The sequence below is a fragment of the Pelobates fuscus genome, chromosome 7 (genome assembly GCF_036172605.1).
Source record: "Pelobates fuscus isolate aPelFus1 chromosome 7, aPelFus1.pri, whole genome shotgun sequence".
Classification (NCBI taxonomy): domain Eukaryota; kingdom Metazoa; phylum Chordata; class Amphibia; order Anura; family Pelobatidae; genus Pelobates; species Pelobates fuscus.
In genome coordinates, this window is record NC_086323.1 from 71,684,548 (window position 1) to 71,704,063 (window position 19,516).

General features: G+C 42.5%; 1 protein-coding gene across 1 annotated transcript in view; it reads right to left on the reverse strand.

The window, feature by feature from the left end:
- Positions 1-14,566: 14,566 nt before the first annotated feature.
- The window catches only part of LOC134568673 (galactosylgalactosylxylosylprotein 3-beta-glucuronosyltransferase 1-like), a gene marked incomplete at its 3' end in the record, with an annotated part of 56,279 nt that continues 51,329 nt past the window's right edge, over positions 14,567-19,516 (reverse strand). Inside the window, exon 4 of the mRNA XM_063427324.1 lies at positions 14,567-14,614. Coding sequence (XP_063283394.1) covers positions 14,567-14,614 — 48 coding nt within the window. The remainder of the gene's footprint in view (positions 14,615-19,516) is intronic.

Below are 19,516 nucleotides of genomic sequence, written 5' to 3' on the forward strand. Positions count from 1 at the left end.
ACAAGAGTCATATTAGTATATATACATGCATTTCCTTCCTTAGATCTATAATTAAAGGAGCACTGCAAGCACTTCAGCCACTATAGTCAGTGCAGTGGTTATGGTGTCAGGAGCGCCCTGGACCACCCCAGTAGCCATGCCGTTTAAGAATGATTTGACAATTTACCTGGGCTCTGCCAGACACCCGCTGCTACCTCCTCTGCCACTGGAAGAACCAGTACTGAGCTTAGTTAGCAGGACAGAGAGGCACTCATTGGCTGAAATAGGCCAGTTGACGCTCTAAGCCAGGGGTAGGCAACCTTTCAGCAGTACTGTGCCAAAACAAGATCTTGACATCACTTGGCGGGCCAGTCCTATTTTTTAAAATTGGTGTGTGTGTTGCCATATGCTGATTGTGTTATTTATGGGGGCTACAGTTGCTTTGGAGGGTTGTATTTGTGTGTATGTGGCTGTTATATTACATATGTTCATGAGTAGTTTGGGGTGTTGTGTATCATACCTGTGAATGTGGGCTGCTTGTGGATTGCCCCTCACCATCTGCAATCACCGCTCGGTTTGCGCTAGCAGATATCTGAGATTGTAATGGGACTCTTAATAGGCCAAAGTCTGTTTGGCTCTGCCAGCCTTGAGTGTCGTGCAAAAGCACTTTGAGTGCCATAGGTTGCTGACCCATGCTCTAAGCTAATGAGCCAGCTCTGTACTTCACTGGCTTAGCTCAGTGAAGCTAACAGAAGTTCCATTCAGGAGGTAGCAGCAGGTGTGAAGCAGATCCTAGTTAAGTTGTCTAAACATTTTTTTAAATCTATGACTTCTGCCCTGGTTACGGTGCTTGGAGTGCTCCCTAAACAAAAATAATTTCACGTGAAGTGTGTCAAGAAGCAACTTTGTAGATGTTCCTCTGTCATTCAAGTTGTTCAATAGTTCATTCTCGTTGGTTCAGACCTCAGTGTTTTTGTCAGAAAAATTATTGTCTGATTTTACACTTGGTTTTTGTGTCCTTGTGTGCCAAACCAGAACCTTAAAAGTAGAAAAATAAAACAAGTGTTACTGTAGGTAATCTGTTAGCCTTTATTTTCTTCATGGTTAGTGGGAAGCACTTTATTCTTAAATATTATATATAAGCACACAATAGAGCACTGTCCAACTGTGTGTTAATGAATAGCTAGGGTCACATCCTATCAAGTAAACAAATCCTATCAAATATTTTTAAACTGATTATATAAGATAACAGAACCACAAGACTTTATGCAAGTTCAGTACTTTACACGCACTAATGAAGCTGTTACGAAGCAGTAAAAATACAAATAAATAATTTAGTGCATTAGAAAAAAATCATGCAAACAATGAAATACAAAGAAAAACCTAAAAGAAATCTGGCACAGCAGTTCTGAGAAATCATGTTTCCTTAATGGGTTACTCCAACCATTTCTTACCTGTTTTTTAGTCATTGGAAGTATTTAGGTGTTCCACCCATAAACCCTCAAATAAGTTTAAGAAAAAAGACAAAGAAGCTAGAATGCATCTGAAATCCAGGACCAAATGCTGCTGCTGGCACTGTGATCCACTCCTTGTCTCATGTCAAAGCTGGCACAAGGTCCAGTCAGTGCTTCTCATAGAAAAGCATTCAATTGGTACGTTCAATTGGCTCAAAGCGCATGGAAGCATTCTGAGCTCGTAAGGGAGGCAGTGGAGAGGGAGAGAGAATATATATATATATATTTTAAAATTAACACAGGGTATGGGTGGGGTGGGCATCAATTAATTAGGGAGGAACAGAAGTGAGCTATCTCAGGGCAGCGGTAGGACATGTCTTAGTGTGCCCAGGATTGGTGGACATTAGACTTCCAAGTAGCAATTGCTATTAGTGGGTGCTGTCATTAATTTAGGTAATCTCCCATTAGATATTTGCTAGAAGAGCAGAAGAAAAAACATCTCACTGTCTTTGACAACTCAACTGCAGAGATGGATTGGGGTTACCCAGGGCAAGGTTGCCAGATTGGGCCAGAACCTAGAGCTATGGGCTCTGGTGCATCTAACAATGTATAGAGCAGGCATAGGCAACCAGATTTTTTTGGACTTCACCACCCATGATGCCTTGCCAGCATTATGGGTGTAAGAGCATTAAGGGCAAGTAGTCCACAACATCTGGAGTGCCAAAGTTTGCCTACCCCTGGTATAGAGTGTTGAGTGTGTGGTGGCAGATGTGTGTGTTTATATATGTGTTGTGTGTAGAGAAGAATGAGTCGTCTGGAGGGTAGCATGGTCCTTGGTCATTTAATGGAGGGTGAGCTGGATTCCTGGTGATCTGGTGAAGTAGCTCCATAGTCTCTACCAATATCAAGGACAGACTACTTCAAGAGAGCCCTCAATCTTCCAGAGCTCAGGCAATGACTCACAGAGCACTTTGTCTCATCAAAAAGCACCAGGGGTACAGACCACAAAGCCCCCTTAACGAAGTTAGGGAGTGCAAGGCAGTGCAGAGATCTTTTTATCTGCCTACTTGCTCGTGGAAGGCTCAATCAGAGCTGAGCTCCAAGGTCCAGACAAGGGTAGGGTTTTCAAATGGGCAATGTGGACTCTACACAGCTTCGGTGAAGAGTGTCTCATTTTGGGGGGAGAGTTTAACGTGGCACTGGAGCCCTCGTTGGAAACATCCTTGGGAACTTTATCAGTTCCTTGACATATCTTTAAACCATACACACTATCTTGCGCGAACAATGGCTAGTCGACTGTTGGAGAGCCCTACACCCTGATTATAGGGACTATACCTTCTACTCCATCCCGATTAAGACCTATTCCAGAATGGACTACCTCTTCATCCCACATTACCACCTTACAGAACTGCGACAGGTTTGGATTGGAAATGTCACCTGGTCAGATCACGCTACAGTTCTCAAAACACTGTCCTCATGGTTAATTGGAGACTTAATGCGTCTCTTCTAACGGACCCCCTACCGGTAATGGACACCCTGACAAGGATTTCCACTATTTCGAGGACAATGATTAGGAAGACACTCTGTAACTCTGCATTTGGGTGCCCAACAACCTGGCAAAACTAGGCACTTGCTAGATGAGAACTCTCCAAACTGCTCACACAAACTATTATAGGGCTCTCCAGCACACTAAGTCCTTTTTCTTTTCTAAGGTCAGCTTCCTACATTTCCAGAATCCGTACAAGAGGACATAAGGCCCAATACCTTCCTGACAGAAAAGAGACGATGATCCGGGACTATTTTGCTAACTTATACTCATTATCTGACCAATCAGACACAGGCCAATGAAATACTGAATTGGTGCAAATCAAGACATACCTTGCCAGATCTTGTCTTGTCTGCAGCACTAGGGGGCTGGACTTCACCAGTGGCTCTCACCTGCCAATCTAAGCACACCTGATTCAGATCAGTATTAGCTGGGCATTTAAGCACTGCCTCGCCCTGGGAACTTTGTCAGTTCATTGACTCTGGTTCTGCAGTCTGGTTCCTGTTTCTGTGTATCCAGATCGTGTGTTCTCCAGTTTGTTCCTGGCTTCTGACCTTGGCTCTTCTATTCGATTTCTCTGACCTCTGGCTTCTCCTGCCTATGGCTTTCCAAGACTACTCTTCTGCTTGTCCTTGCCTGTACTGCGACTTGGAGTATATCCCTGCACAGCCCCCTTGGTCTCTGTCTATTTGCAAGAGTGAGCATATACCTCTACCTACCGGAATCCCACCTCAGGTAAGCCGTGACAGTTATAATACCCTTTCCCTGCCAAAGACTAGGGGTTCTGGCTCTCCCAGACTTTAAGCTCTACTACAATGCTGTTTAGAGTAGTGATGTGGTCCAAAAGTTATGAAAAGAGATGGAGGCGGTGCAGGTAGGTACATTGCTACTGGTGTTGGCATGGATGGACAAGTTAGAAGTGACTAAAAAGCAGCTTCCCATCCTTTGATCTTATGCCATGCCTTGAATGGGGTAGGCTGATCTCCTGTGAGAAGTTGTTGGTAGAGATTCGAAATGTTACAAAATAACTGCTTTGCTCAAAAGCAAAAAAGAATTTCCAATGGTTTAAGTTGCCTATTTAGGGTTTTATGGTGTTAGATCGAAGAAAAAGAGTGTTTAAGTTGATGATATTTGAATTTCTCAAATATAATAATCTGAAGCAATTCAGGCAATGGGATCAGGGCTCCGTCCCCACACAGGGTGTTAACATAGAGATCTGTGCTTTTTAGTGCAGTGGCCTGATTTTGCGCTTGGGTACAATCGTTATAGACTAAAACTACAAAAAAATATAAATGGAAGAGGGTCTGCAGGGCTAGGGGACAGGATGATCGGACAGAAAGTAGATGGGCTTTAGATCAGCACAAGGGATGGTGAATATGGGGAGGGGCAGGATCAGAACAGAGGAGGTATATATGATAAAAATTCACATAAACTAAAAGTGATTCATGATAATATTAGATGTATGCTTAATAATGCAAGGAAACTAAATAATAAATGGGGGAACTGGAGGCAGTAGCATACACTAAGCAATATGACATAATAGGCGTAACAGAAACATGGTGGGATGAGACACATGACTGGGCAGTTACTTAAATGGTTACACATTATTCGGGAAAGATAGAAAAAAACAGGGAAGGTGGTGGGGTATGTTTGTATGTCAACCATGAGTTAAAGCCAAATTTTAAGCAAGTGGAATGTGAAGAGGAACATGTGGAAGCTTTATGGGTAGATATCTGCTTGGGGCAAAAGAAGGGAACTAATTCATTGGTTGGGATATGTTATAAACCAGTGTTCCCCAACCCCCGGGCCGCGGACCGGTACCGGTCCGTGGATCAAACGGTACCGGGCCGCCCAGGGGTGTGCGAGCCTGCCGGCTAATGCAGGGCTGGCATTGCCAAGTGCCAGCCCTGCAATGTGCCTGCGGACCGGAGGGGAGATCAGAGATCTCCCTCCCCGGTCTGCAGGCACATTGCTGACAGCCGGCAGGGGAGGGAGTGAGAGAGGACCCGGGAGCTCTTACCTGCAGCTCCTCCGGGTCCTCCTCTCGCGAGATTTGGAGCGTTGCCGCGGTAACGACGGCAACGCTCCAAATCTCGCGAGAGTGAACTCTAGCCCTGTAACTGGGCTAGAGTTCACCTCACCACCACCGGACCACCAGGGAATCCCCACCGGACCACCAGGGACTAAGAAATGTCCCCCCCTCCTCCCAGTAAAGGTAAGAAGGGAGGGGGGACATCAATATATTATTTTTAATTAAATAAATAAATAAAAAGCCTCCCTACCCTCCTTACTCCCCATACACACACTGCCCCCATACACACACTGCCCCACAAACACTGCCCCATACACACACTGCCCCACACACACACTACACACACTGCCCCACAAACACTCCCCCATACACACACTACACACACTACACACACTGCCCCCAAACACTGCCCCATACACACACTGCAAACACTGCCCCCATACACACACTACACACACTGCCCCACAAACACTGCCCCATACACACACTACACACACTGCCCCATACACACACTACACACACTGCCCCGCAAACACTGCCCCCCATAGACACACCGCCCCAAACACACACACACTGCAACTCTCACACACACTGCCACCCTCACATACACACTGCACCGCTCACACACACATACACACAATTTTGAGTCTGTCTTTATGTGACTGTGTTTGTGATTTTCTGACTATGTATGTGTCTGTGTGTTTTTTTAATATATGTGACTGTTTTTTTTTTTTGTCTTATTAAATCAAAACAAGCGGGCCACGGAAAAATTATCAAATGTTTACCGGTCCGCGGCGATAAAAAGGTTGGGGAGCACTGTTATAAACCACCTAATGTAATTATTGATGAGGAAGAACAGCTGTTGGAGCAAATTGAGAAAGCTGCACATCCGGTTAACAAGTTAATTATTGTAGATTGTAATTACCCGGACATAAAGAGGGATAGAGGGACTATCCCAAGGGGAGTCAGATTTTTTGAATCGTTTAAATGACACCTTCATGTCACAACTGGTACAAGCCCCAACTAGAAAGGATACTAGTCTGGTTCTGATAACAAACAATGTTAATCTTTTAATCAACATTAAAGTAGGGGAGTACTTGGGAAATAGTGATCAAAATATGGTTTCTTTAAAAAAAAACATACTAAAACATATAATTTTAAAATGGCCACATTCAATAAGATAAGGGCAGATTTACAACATATTTACTGGCATAAACTCCTTAGTGAAACAAATACTGAGGATAAATGGAATATCTTCAAACAAATAATATAAAAGGTACATTTCTTAGTACGTACCATTAGGTAATAAAAATAAAAGAAACAAATTAAAACCAATTTGGCTTAGTGGGGAAGTAAATAAGGAGATTAAAAATAAGAAAATGGCATTTAACCCCTTAAGACCGCAGGGCGTTCTATGCCGTCCTTAATTGGCCGTCTTCAGCCATTAGCCCCCTACAGATCGCGGTGGGGGGCATGCCTGTACCACCCAGGCACTCCCCCTGTGGCCAGTTACCACGATCTGTAGGAGGTGATCACAGTGACAGCCAGTCACTATGATCACTGTTAGTATGTGTCAGCCAATGATCTGGCTGACACATTGTCTCTGCCCCTCTCCTCACCTCACTTCGATCTGAGAGAGAGAGGAAGAGAGGTCGTTGCTTTTGCAGCTCCTGTGAAAAACAAAGTTTTAAATTTTTTAAAAAGTTTTAAAATATATATTTTATTTAACCCTTTCAGTGCTGATCACAGCATATTACTGTAATCAACCTGATTAGGGCATTTAGTACTTTTGTACTATATTTATTAATTTTTTTTGGACCCTTTGTGTCAGTCGCAGCAACCAAAATCTCCCTTAACCCTTTCCCCGCTGCCGTGATCACTATACTGTACAGTATATCTGCTGTACAGTACTGTATCAGTGATCACTGTGATCAGAGGGCTCTCTGATCAGACTGACTCTTTTTTCGGGTTATTTTTACAGATCAAAAAATAACCCTTTCAGTTTTAAAAACTTTTTTGGGTCAAAAAAATTATTTCAAATTTTTTTTGACCTTTTGTGTCAGTCGCAGCAACCCAAATCTCCCTTAACCCTTTCCCAGCTGCCGTGATCACTATACTGTACAGTTTATCTGCTGTACAGTACTGTATCAGTGATCACTGTGATCAGATGGCTCTCTGATCAGACTGACTCTTTTTTAGGGTTATTTTTATAGATCTAAAAATAACCCTTTCAGTGTACTGATTGCAGCTGCCTATACTGTGATCAGTACATTTATATTATTTTTTGAGGGCGGGTAGTAGGTGTTAGGCAGGTAGATAATTAATTACCCACTTTAGTATATAAATTAATTAATTTGTCCCCCTAGAATGGCACGTCGCTACTCAGCCGAGGAGGCGTATGCCATTCTGGCAGGCAGTGATAGTGACACTCTGCAAGACAGTGACACTATCACTGCCTCTGACATTGAGCCTCTGAGTGAGACCTCAAGTGACTACCACCACTCACAAGAGGATGCTCAGCAAGCCCAATGCCAGACGGAGACTGGGTGCCTCCAAATATGATGGCACCAGAAATACAGACGTTCACTGTTACACCTGGCATCATTGTAACAGTGGACAACTGCGAGACAATTCGTTTTTTTGAGCTCTTTATGTCAGACGATATATTTGAGCTCATGGCTCAGCAAACGAATTTGTTTGCCATGCAGTATCTCTCTGCACATCCGGGGTCCCATCATGGTCGCAGGAATATGTGGAGACCCACGGATGTCGCAGAGATGAAGCGGTTTTGGGCTTTAACCCTAATAATGGGTATTGTTAAAAAGCCCAGTATCAGGTCCTACTGGAGCAAGCAACGCATCCTGGCTACACCTCTTTTCCCTGAGGTTATGTTGAGGGATCGCTACCTGCAACTGCTGCGATTCCTTCATTTTAATGATAACTCACTGTGCCCCCCTAGAAACGACCCACTGTTTGACAGGCTATATAAAATTTGGCCCTTTATCCAACTCAGATAGAGTTGACAGATTTTCGGAAAATTATGTCCCCGATAAAGATATTTCAATTGACGAGTCCCTTATGAAATTTAAAGGTCGACTGCTATTTAAGCAATATATTCCATCTAAGCGGTCCCGATATGGCATTAAATTTTTTAAATTATCCGAATCCTGTACTGGTTACACATGGGCGTTTTGCATTTACCAGGGGAAGGATAGCCATCTTGACCCACCAAGATGCCCTGATTCTGTGGGTAATAGTGGCAAGATTGTTTGGGATCTAATCCTTCCCTTTTTGAATAAAGTATATAGGCTATGGGTTGACAATCATTATACCAGTATAGAATTATTTAAAAATTTATATTGTTTTGAAACCCTAGCCTGTGGCACAGTGAGGAAGAATCGCAGGGGTTTCCCCCAAGCCCTGGCAAGAGGCAGAAGCAGTAGAGGTTCCTCTTCAGCTCTCCGCCAGGATGAGTTGCTGGCTCTTCGCTTCAGAGATAGGAAAGATGTATACATGCTGTCTACGATGCATGACGAAAGTACAGTGCCAGTGTCTGTGAGAGTAAGCACTGAGCATCTGGAAAAGCCGAAGTACATTGTAGACTACAGCAAGTTTATGGGGGGAGTAGACTTGGCTGACCAATGCATACAGCCCTATCTGGTGAACCGAAAAACTAGGACCTGGTACAAGAAAATTGCAATCTACGTGAGCCAGATTGCAATTTTCAATGCCTATGTCCTCTATACAAAAGAGGTCATAGGTAGGCCCTGCCCTTTCCTCGAATTCACATTAAGCCTTTTGTCCCGTATGTTATTTACCCAGCCCCCCAATCCCACTTTGGAATCAGGAGATCTCCAAAGACTTTGTGGCAAACACTTCCCTTCCCGAATCCCACCCACCCCTAGTAAAAAAGCTCCCCAAAGAAAGTGCCGTGTTTGCTACAAGAAAGGAGTCCGAAAGGACTCCTGTTATTATTGTCCAACCTGCCCATCTCTACCCGCCCTCTGCATAACAGACTGTTTCAAAGTCTACCATACAGAGCTGAACTTCTGAATCACTCTGTATGGGACTTTGGCAGTTTGTTTGCTTGATTTCCCTGGATTTCTGACCTCGGCTTGTCCTGACTACGCTTTGTAAGCTGCCTGTACCGACCCATTGGCTTGTTTTACCGACTACTCTGACTTCTGGATTCCCCTGACCTTGGCCTGTCCCTGTTTACGCTAGCCATTCTAAAGTGGCTACACCAAACAACTCAAAATACTACATTTGTAGTACTTGAAATGTGACTTCCCAATAAAAAACTAGGGTTAATGCTGTGATTAGCACTGAAAGGGTTACAAAAAAGTTTTTTTTTTTTACTTCTCAAACTTTTCACACAGTGACTCTCTATGTGATATCAAAGATCTCTCTGCCTCTATCTGCCTCTCTCTGCCTTCAGATCAAAGTGTATGTGGGGTACTGTTCTATTCATGTGATATAATAAAAACCTGGAAACATGGTACATGTGAGTACTGTTATATTCAAAAGACAGTGTTAAATCAAAATACCAAGTCTCTATTGCACTAACTAATAACTAATATGTTATTACCCAGGCTGCCATACTCTCTGAAAAGCTACATAGGCCCAGAAAATAATTTGGGCAAACTTACAAGCTGATAAGGCATCTAATATATTTCGCCCTGTGACTTATCAGTAAAATCTGAAATAATAGTACGTGGGGGTACCGTTATATTCAGAAGACAGTGTTAAATCAAAATCCCAAGTCTCTATTGCACTAACTAATATCAGGATTATGACATTTCCTGTGAAAATGCAATTTATCTGATTAAAAAGACAGAAATCAAAGTAGAAATCGCTACATGGGCCCAGCATTTCTGTTAAAATGGCTAGACCAAACATCTCAAATTATGCCATTTGTTATACTCTGGGGTGCCTACTTTTGAAAATGGTATGCCATAACGGTGGAAATGTTATTACCCAGGCTGCCATGCTCTCTCAAAGGAGAGATAGACCCAGAAAATCACTTTGTCAAATTGCCAACTTTGAAAAGGACATCTAATATTTTTGTCCCCGTGACTTCCCCCCCAAAACAGAAACTCTAGTACATGGGGGTACTGTTACATTCAGGAGACAATGTTAAATACAAATAGTGAGGCTTTGTTGCAATAACTCATATCAGGAATATGAAATGTCCTGTGAAAATTGAGTTCATGTGTGTGAAAAAGCACAAATAAAGCTATAACCGCTATGTGGGCCCGTCATTTCTGATAAAGTGGTTAGACCAAACATCTTGCAATGCACCATTTCTTATACTCTGGGTAGCCTACTTTTGAAAATGGTATGCCATAATAGTGGAAATGTTATTACCCAGGCTGCCATGCTCTCTCAAATGCGATATAGGGCCAGAAAATCACTTTGCCAAATTTCAATGTAATAAAGCCTAAATGGATAAGCCGTATATATGACCATTTAACTTTCCAAAACACCATAAAACCTATACATGGGGGGTACCATGGCGCTCGTGATACATCACTGAACAGAACTAGGAGTGTTTCAGGGCAGTAAACTATATACTAACAATAATATTATCAGTGAAAGTACAGATTTTATGTGAAAAATGCAACAACAAAAAAACAAACGCTAACTTTGGCTAGGGTTTGTGCCCAAGTGGCTAATACAAAAGACTGGGCATACCCCTTTTTGAATACCCTGGGATGTCTACTTTTTCAAATGGTATGCCATGATGGGGGTAATTTTCATTTCTTGGCTGCTATACGGTCTCAAAGGCAGCCTGGACACTGCAAACTAATCTGTCAAATTTCTATGCAGAAAATAAAATAATGGATAAGCCGTATATTGGACCCTGTAACTTTCCAAAACTCAATAAAACCTATACATGGGGGGTACTGTTTTACTCGTGAGACATTTCTGAATACAAATATGTATGTTTTATTGCAGGAAAACCGAACAGTATTCTGACATTAACAGTTAAATTGCCATGCTGAAATTCTGTGGTTTGTTTACATTTTCTTTGGATCACAACTTGTACATTTGGCTGCGGTCTTAAGGGGTTAAAGCAGACTGGAGGCATCCTATATAAGGAAGCCAACAATGTATGCAAAAAGGCAATTGAAATGGCTAAACTATAAAAAGAGAAATTTATATATTTTATTTTTTTACAGAAATTCTAAATAAAATAAAAATTCTAAGTACACTGAAAACAGAGATGGGCATGTTAGTTAATGAAAACCAGGAAAAGAAAGACATTTTAAATAAAATTTTTTGTCAGTTTATATTAAAGATGATCCTATCGTTAGAGATATGCATATGATTGCAAACAAAAACTTGTGATTGGATGACTCAAGACAAGGTACTACAGCAACTAAAGACATTTAATTTAAACAAAGCTCTGGGGCCTGACAGTATTTACCCACAAGTACTTAATAAATAAGTGAACCTCTGTATTTAATTTTGGAAGATTATTTTCATTCAGGAATTGCACTGGAAGATTGGAGGAAGGCAGATGTGGTTCCTATATTCAAAAACGTTTTTTATAGACCTGTGAGCTTAACATCTGTGGCTGGGAAAGTATTTGAAATGTTATTAAGGGATAATATTCAGGAATGCATTGGGAGGAGAAATGTTATCAGCAATAATCAGCATGGTTTTATGAAACATGTCAAACTAACCTAATTGCAGTCTACGAAGAAGTAAGTAGAAGTATAGATCAAGGTGTTGCAGTGGATGTTATTTTCTTTGGTTTTGCCAAGGCGTTTGATATGGTTCCTCATAATAGGTTAGTATTCAAACTAAAAGAAATTGGTCTAGACAAAAATTCTTGTTCTTGGGTTGAACAATAGCTTAAACATAGAGCACGGAGAGTTGTCATTAATAGTACATTTTCAAGCTGGACAAAAGTGGTAAGTGGTGTCCCTCGGGGTTCTGTTCTGGGTCCTCTTCTATTTAACATGTTTATAAATGATCTTGAAATATGCATTGAAAGCCATGTTTCAATGATTGCAGATGACACAAAACTCGTAAAACTTGTAAAATAATACAATGTGCGCAGGAAGTTGCTTTGCTGCAGAGGGATCTAGATAGATTGGAGACTGGACACTTAAATGTCATATGAAATTTAATGTAGAAATATTGAAAGTTATGCACTTCGGGTTAAAGAATGTACAAGCAACTTACACCCTAATCGGTGATAACAACAACTGAGAAGGATTTGGGAATTATTTTAGACAATGAACTAGGCAACAATACGCAATGTCAATCGGCAGTTGCTAAGGCCAGGTATTCTAAGGTATTCTCATGTATAAATAGGGGCATTAATTCTCGGGATGAATATATAATATTGCTTCTTTATAAATCACTGGTAAGACCACACCTTAAATATGCTGTGCAATTCTGGGCACCTGTTCTAAAGAAGGATATTATGGAACTAGAAAAAGTGCAGAGGCAGGCTACAAAATTGAAAAAAGGAGTGGAGCACTTCAGTTATGAAGAGAGATTAACAAATTTAAGTCTCTTTAGTTTGGAAAAACGGCGCTTCAGATGGGATATGATCGCATTATACAAATATATTCTGGGCCAATGCAAGCCATTGCCCGGAAATCTATTCATGAAAAGGACTATACATAGGACAAGAGGTCATGCATTTAGACTGGAAGAAAGGAGATGTAGTGTAAGACAAAGCAAAGGGTTTTTTTTACAGTAAGAACAATAAGGATGTGGAATTCTCTTCCGGAACAAGTGGTTTTATCAGAGTCTCTATAGATGTTTAAACAGTAACTAGATGCATACTTGCAAAAACATAATATTCAATTATATAATGTTTCAACTGTAGGGTAATAACTGCTTGATCCAAGGATATATCTAACTGCATTCTGGGGTCAAGAAAGATTTTTTTTCCCCTAGTTTGCTGCACGATTGAAAGTGCTTTAGACTGTGGAGGGGGGGGGGGGGGGGTTAGAAGGGGAGGGGGTGGACTTCTTTTGGATCAACTGCAAAAATCAAATGTGAAAAAGGTAGAACTTGATGCACGCATGTCTCTTTCCAGTCTATGTAGCTATGTAATATATGCAATGTCGTCACAATTTCAGGACAGTCTGCCTATCCCAACTTATCAAATGTATATGAAATATGTTTCCTCATCATACGGCCAGCATTCTCGTGCATTTCTTTGAATGTTCATAGAACAAGCATTGAGATATTTGTATGGAAAGGTAGTGTTTCTGTGTGTGGAAACTGTCAGTTCCTTCCTAGTTGCAAGTAGGCCATGGTAGTGTGGTTCAGAAATCGACTGTGTCTCATAGGCCTCAATCTTGTGAAGGATTGCCTTGGACAATGAGTTGTCCTAGCCTCCAATGTAAGGACTGACAAATCTTGGGAAAAGCTGTCCCTGTTCCCCAGGTCTGCAACGTTCCCCTTAATGGAGAAATCCAAGTCAGATGCATCCGCCTTATTGAACATGGTCTGGTATGTGGTGCGAAGGTTGACCCTCAGTTAGATCAACTAATGATGCAGTTGCTACATGGCTAGGTGTACCGGGGTGGAGAAAAAACCCTCCATGGTTCCAGACCTCAAGGTATCACCATTTGATGAGAGGTATGAGGTGTGATTGCCTTCTTATTTTGGCCCATGTGAACATGGTTTAGCAGGGAAAAGCTGCTAATGCCTGGTCTGGTTAGCAGGCATTTATTCTGCAATCTTGCCAGTGATCCAAGCCACCCCTCATGTAAATAAATTAACACTGTAAGGAGCCATTTCACTTAAAGGTCCTAAGGTGTATCCTCTTTTTTAATTTTACAAAAAGTGCAGATTCCGATAGAAATTATTAATATTGCTACACCTTTCTGTCAGTCATAAAACTGATCCTGTTACGTCCTGGTTGTTTAGCACAGTTGAGCTAAACTCAAGAGGCAAACAATAGCTCAGAGCACATGTCTTGTAAAGATTTCTCATTGAGCTGCAGTTGGACAGCCTCTGAAAGTCTGGGCTGATTTAGAAGGGAGAACTTGCAACAGCTTCAGACAAAAGTTCTGCAGCTTTTGAAAATTGTTTTCATATAAACCCCCAATGAAAAAATACATAATTAAATGCATCATTGGAGGTATATCTTCTTAACAGTGATGTTTAATCAAGTTCATTCACTTAATTTAATGTAAAATTAAACAATTGATTTTCTCACCCCTCCTGGGTGGTATGTTTATTCCTCATTCTCGGGTCCTCTACCAGAGGCCTGGGAGTGTGAGGGTTCTGCACAGTATCTTAGCTGTTCCTAGAACTGCACTCTTCTGGACAGCAATCTCAGATCTCCCACCTGGAATCTGTTGAAGCCACTCACCCAACTTGCGAGTCACAGCCCCAAGTGCTTCTATCACAACTGGGACTACTACTGCCTTCACTTTCCACATCCTTTCTAGTTCTTTCAGTCCTTGGTATTTGTCCACCTTCTCATGTTCCTTCTTCCTGATGTTAGTCACTGGGTATTGCCACATCCACCACAACTGCATTTTTTCATTCCTTGTCTACCACCATGATGTCTGGTTGGTTGGCCAGTACTTGCTTGTCTGTCTGGATCTTGAAGACCCACAGGATCTTAACCCTGTCATTCTCAACTACCCTTTGTGGTGTCTCCCATCTGTTCTTAGGCAGTTCCAATCCATATTCTGTGGAGATGTTTCAGTACACAATCCCAGCAACTTGTTTGTGTCTCTCCGTGTATGCTGTTCCTGCTAACATCTTGCATCCGGCTACTAGGTGCTGGACTGCCTCAGAGGCCTCTTTGCACAGTTTGCACCTTGGGTCTTGCCTGGTGTAGTAGAATCTAGCTTCTATTGATCTGGTGCTGAGTGCCTGCTCTTGCGCTGCTAGGATTAGTGCCTCAGTGCTGTCTTTCAGTCCTGCCTTTTCCAACCACTGGTAGGATTTTGTCAGGTGAGCCACACCCACTATCTGCCGGTGGTACACCCCATGGAGAGGTTTGTCTTGTACACAAATGGACAAGAAAGGTAATGAGGTGCTGAGAGACTAGTAGTGACAATCAACCTTAAAACCATTGGTTGGAAAAAGAGTGAGTGAGACTTGAAAGAAGTAGGAGAATCCAAGACAACCAGTAGAAAGAAACAACATGGAGAGAATAAGAGAGTAAGATGTCAGGGAAGGAGCCTAGGCAATTTGAGAAGGAGACAGGCAATAGGTACTGATATGAAAGACAAAGAGAGCTTGTGATGTTGCGAACACAAAATTTTCCGTTCGCAAACAGCGAATGCGAACTTCCTCAAATGTTCGCGAACCGGTAGATCCATGGCAAAACTCCCATGGAAAATTACATAGTTGATGCAGAGTCTGGTTTTAATCCATAAAGGGCATAAATCACCTAACATTCCTAAATTGTTTGGAATAACATGCTTTAAAACATCAGGTATGATGTTGTATCGATCAGGTAGTGTAAGGGTTACACTGAATACACTAGCCTAGCTATCGATTTCCCTATTAAATCAGCAGCAGCTACACTGTCCCTCCTCTCACTAAGAATGCAGCTTCCGAGGGGCGGGGCCTAGCTGTCATGAAGGAAATACGCACTTCGTGTGAGCTCCCTCAATATCTCACTTTAAGCAGCTATCAACAAGCGAATTTAACCCCAGAAGGGGATGACCCAGCAATGTTGCCCCTAACTGACCGACCCGACATGCTTAATAGCGGTCAGCAACTCGACAGAGTCTTACTTACCTCCGCGTGGCAAGTGTGGCCTGGTGCTCACCGGGCAGGAGAGGCGGACGATCTCCCGATCCTGGGATGCCCAGGAGCAGCTACTTCCCAGCAGGAGCTCCGTTCCCCCCCCCTCGGACCGGTGGGGGTTATCCCGGTCCAACCCTGAGAGGCTATCTGGAGCTAATGGACGCACAGAGCACAGCCGCCCAGGCTGACATACTCATCTGCGACTCTCCCAATATGGCGGCAGCCGCATGTCCTCCTGGTATCAGCAAAGCATGGCAGGATATTGAGTCTAAGCTGGACAGACTCTTTAATCAATTTTGGAAGCAAATAACAAGCAGGAAGCCCCAACAATCTCCACCACAGCCCCAACACGCTCCAGCACAGCTAAGCGAAGCAGTCCCCATTAAAATCCACCAACGCAAAAGGCGTTGAAGACGGGACCAGAGGCACAAACAGAAATGCAGAGCCTGCCCCACGTCAAGCACTCGCCTCCACCTTAAGCCACCACAATCCCGCACCGGACGTGAAGCACCACCGGGACAGATCCGACCACCCGACAAAACAAGCTTCCTCCACCTCAAGCCGCGAACCCGGCACTCAGCCAGAGACTTGCCTTTGTTGTTCCAGGTATCAGGGACTCCCAGGGTCTGCACCTGGCACCCAGAAGGGATCGGATGAGCACAAGCAGTAAACAGCAGCCTGCCAAGCATGTCCCACTATAGCTGATCCTCCACACCATGCCTTTGATCCCATGAACTGCTCTCTGCACATTAACTAATCGTAAAGTAGCAAGCGTTTAAACATGTCATTATTTCACCTCCTAAAGAATTTATTGTCGTAGTTCCTTACATGCCTTTACCTTAACCGTTCATGTATTATGTTATTCACTAGTCTCATCTCATGGGGCGACTCACACTTGATTTATAACTAGTGGTGGAGCTGCTGATATAAATACACAGTTGATAACATGCAAGCTACACCCTAAACATGACAGCCATCTTTCACAACAATGTACTGCTATATACTCATACCCTCAGTGCAACTAGCCATGATATACGCACGTTTAGCCTAGCATGCTCAAATATAACACCCTTCTGTTTAAAAAAAAATAAATAATAATAATACAAAAAAAAAATGCAGCTTCCGAATGAATCTAAAATGGATGCTGTCCAGGAGGTGGGAGGGTCTGGGAGGGAGGGTCTGCTGCTGATTGGCTGGAATGTGTCTGCTGACTGTGAGGTACAGGGTCAAAGTTTACTCAATGATGACGAATAGGGGGCGGACCGAACATCGCATATGTTCGCCATCCATGGCGAACGCGAACAAGCTATGTTCGCCAGCGAACCGTTCGGGACATCACTATACACCACCCATACCTCATTGATACACAGATACAACAATATGCACTCACAAAGAGATCATGTAAAAGCAGCTTAGCAGAGATAGACATATAGATAGACAGACAGACAGACATTACATGAATGGAAATATGTTCATTACAGCACACGCCTCATGTAAAGAAGCAGTGTATACAATAGTTTTATAAAGAATGCATGATATGGCTGTTTTATACATGTTTACAAAACTAATATCTTAATTTGGACAAGGCAGGAAGACTGCCTTATTTATTGAAGCAAACACTGTTATAGACAGACAGTTGGTTATGGTAAATTTAAAAATATAAATATCTTTCAAAGAGCTAACTGCGTAATCTAAAATAAGCTGTTAGGTTTTGAAATTAGTTAAAGTTACATAAGCTGAAAAGAGTTGTGTCCATCAAGTTCAGGCTTCCTCACATTTGTTTTTTTGCAGCACTTCCAATTTTGCAACAAACTAGGAAACAAATTCCCACTTGACCCCAAAATGCAGTTGGATCTCTCTTTGGATCAAGAAGCATTTACCCTTAATTGAAAAACTATATAATTAAACATTATGTTTTTGCAAATATTCATCTAGTTGCTGTTTAAACATCTGTATGGACTCTGATAAAACCAGTCCTTCAGGCAGAGGAAAACCTGTCCTTTACCTTAGACTAAATCTTCTTTCTTCCAGTCTTAACGCATGACCTTGTGTCCTATCACTAGTCCTGTTTGTGAATAAATTTCCACACAATGGTTTGTATTGGCCCTGGATATATTTGTGTAATGTTATCTTTCCCCTCTGAGGCGACATTTTTCTAAACTAAAGAGGTTTAAATTAATTAGTTAACATTTCTTCATAGCTGCGCTGCCTTGGTTTCATACTTGATTCTGGCCTCACCTCACATCCAGCATGTTACCAAATCCTGTAGATTTCATCTTAAAAACATAGCCCGCATCCGCTCCTTTCGTATGCAAGATGCTACTAAGGAGCTTGTCCATGCTCTAGTAATTTCCTGCATGGATTATTGTAACCCTCTCCTAATTGGTCTTCCTAAAAAACGTATTGCCGCACTACAGTCTGTAATGAATGCTGCCGCTAGACTGATTTAGCCTCTCTAGTCGGTCCTCTCACACCTCACCCCTCTGTCAGTCCTTACATTGGCTTCCTGTATCCTATAGGGGTCAATGCAAAGTGCCAACCCATACCTATAAAGCACTGACCAATTCTAGCCCCACTTATATTTCTTCGCAGATCCATATGTATTCCCCTTCTCGGTCGCTCCGCTCTGCCCATGATCTTCTCCTGTCCGCTGCTCACACCTGTACGGCCAATTCACGCTTGCAGGACTTCTCGTGGGCAGCTCCCTTCTTATGGAATAGCCTGCCTACCACCATCAGACTCTCCCTTAGTCTTCAATCGATTAAGTGCCTGAAAAACCATCTCTTTAGAAAGGTTAATGGCCTCCCAGAGTAACCTCTACCTCACATACCTGTCTCTTGCTCTCTCTCTTAAAGGGCAGCACTATACTCACTCCCACCTTATTTGATTGCTATTTCCTGTCCTATTGTGTTTTACACCTCACCTCCTATAGACTGTAAGCTCGTTTGAGCAAGGTCCTCTTCAACCTATTGTTCCTGTAAGTTTTCTTGTAACCACTCATATCTGAGCCACCACTCATATCTGATGTCACAATAGCTTAAGCTTCAATTTAAAAACAAAAAAAATGTTTTCACTGTAATAGATTAATTAGCAGTTAGTTGTCTGCAAGCGTCTGTGTGTCAGGCCAACAGCGTGTACTCTGCCAGTGTGCACAGTGCCACTCATATCTGGTGGCACAATAGCGTGCATTTAAAAACCCACAAACTTTTTTTTCACTGTAATAGATTGAATAGCAGTTAGTTGTCTGCAAGCGTCTGTGTGTCAGGCTCACAGTGGATACTGCGCCCACTTGCCCAGTGCCACCACTCATATCTGGTGTCACAATAGCTTAAGCTTGCATTTAAAAACAAAAACATTGTTTTCACTATAATAGATTGAATAGCAGTTAGTTGTCTGCCAGCTTCTGTGTCAGGCTCACAGTGGATACTGTGCCCACTTGCCCAGTGCCACCACTCATATCTGGTGTCACAATAGCTTAATCTTGCATTTAAAAACAAAAACATTTTTTTCACTGTAATAGATTGAATAGCAGTTAGTTGTCTGCCAGCTTCTGTGTCAGGCTCACAGTGGATACTGTGCCCACTTGCCCAGTGCCACCACTCATATCTGGTGTCACAATAGCTTAAGCTTGCATTTAAAATGTTTTTCACTGTAATAGACTGAATAGCAGTTAGTTGTCTGCCAGCTTCTGTGTCAGGCTCACAGTGGATACTGTGCCCACTTGCCCAGTGCCACCACTCATATCTGGTGTCACAATAG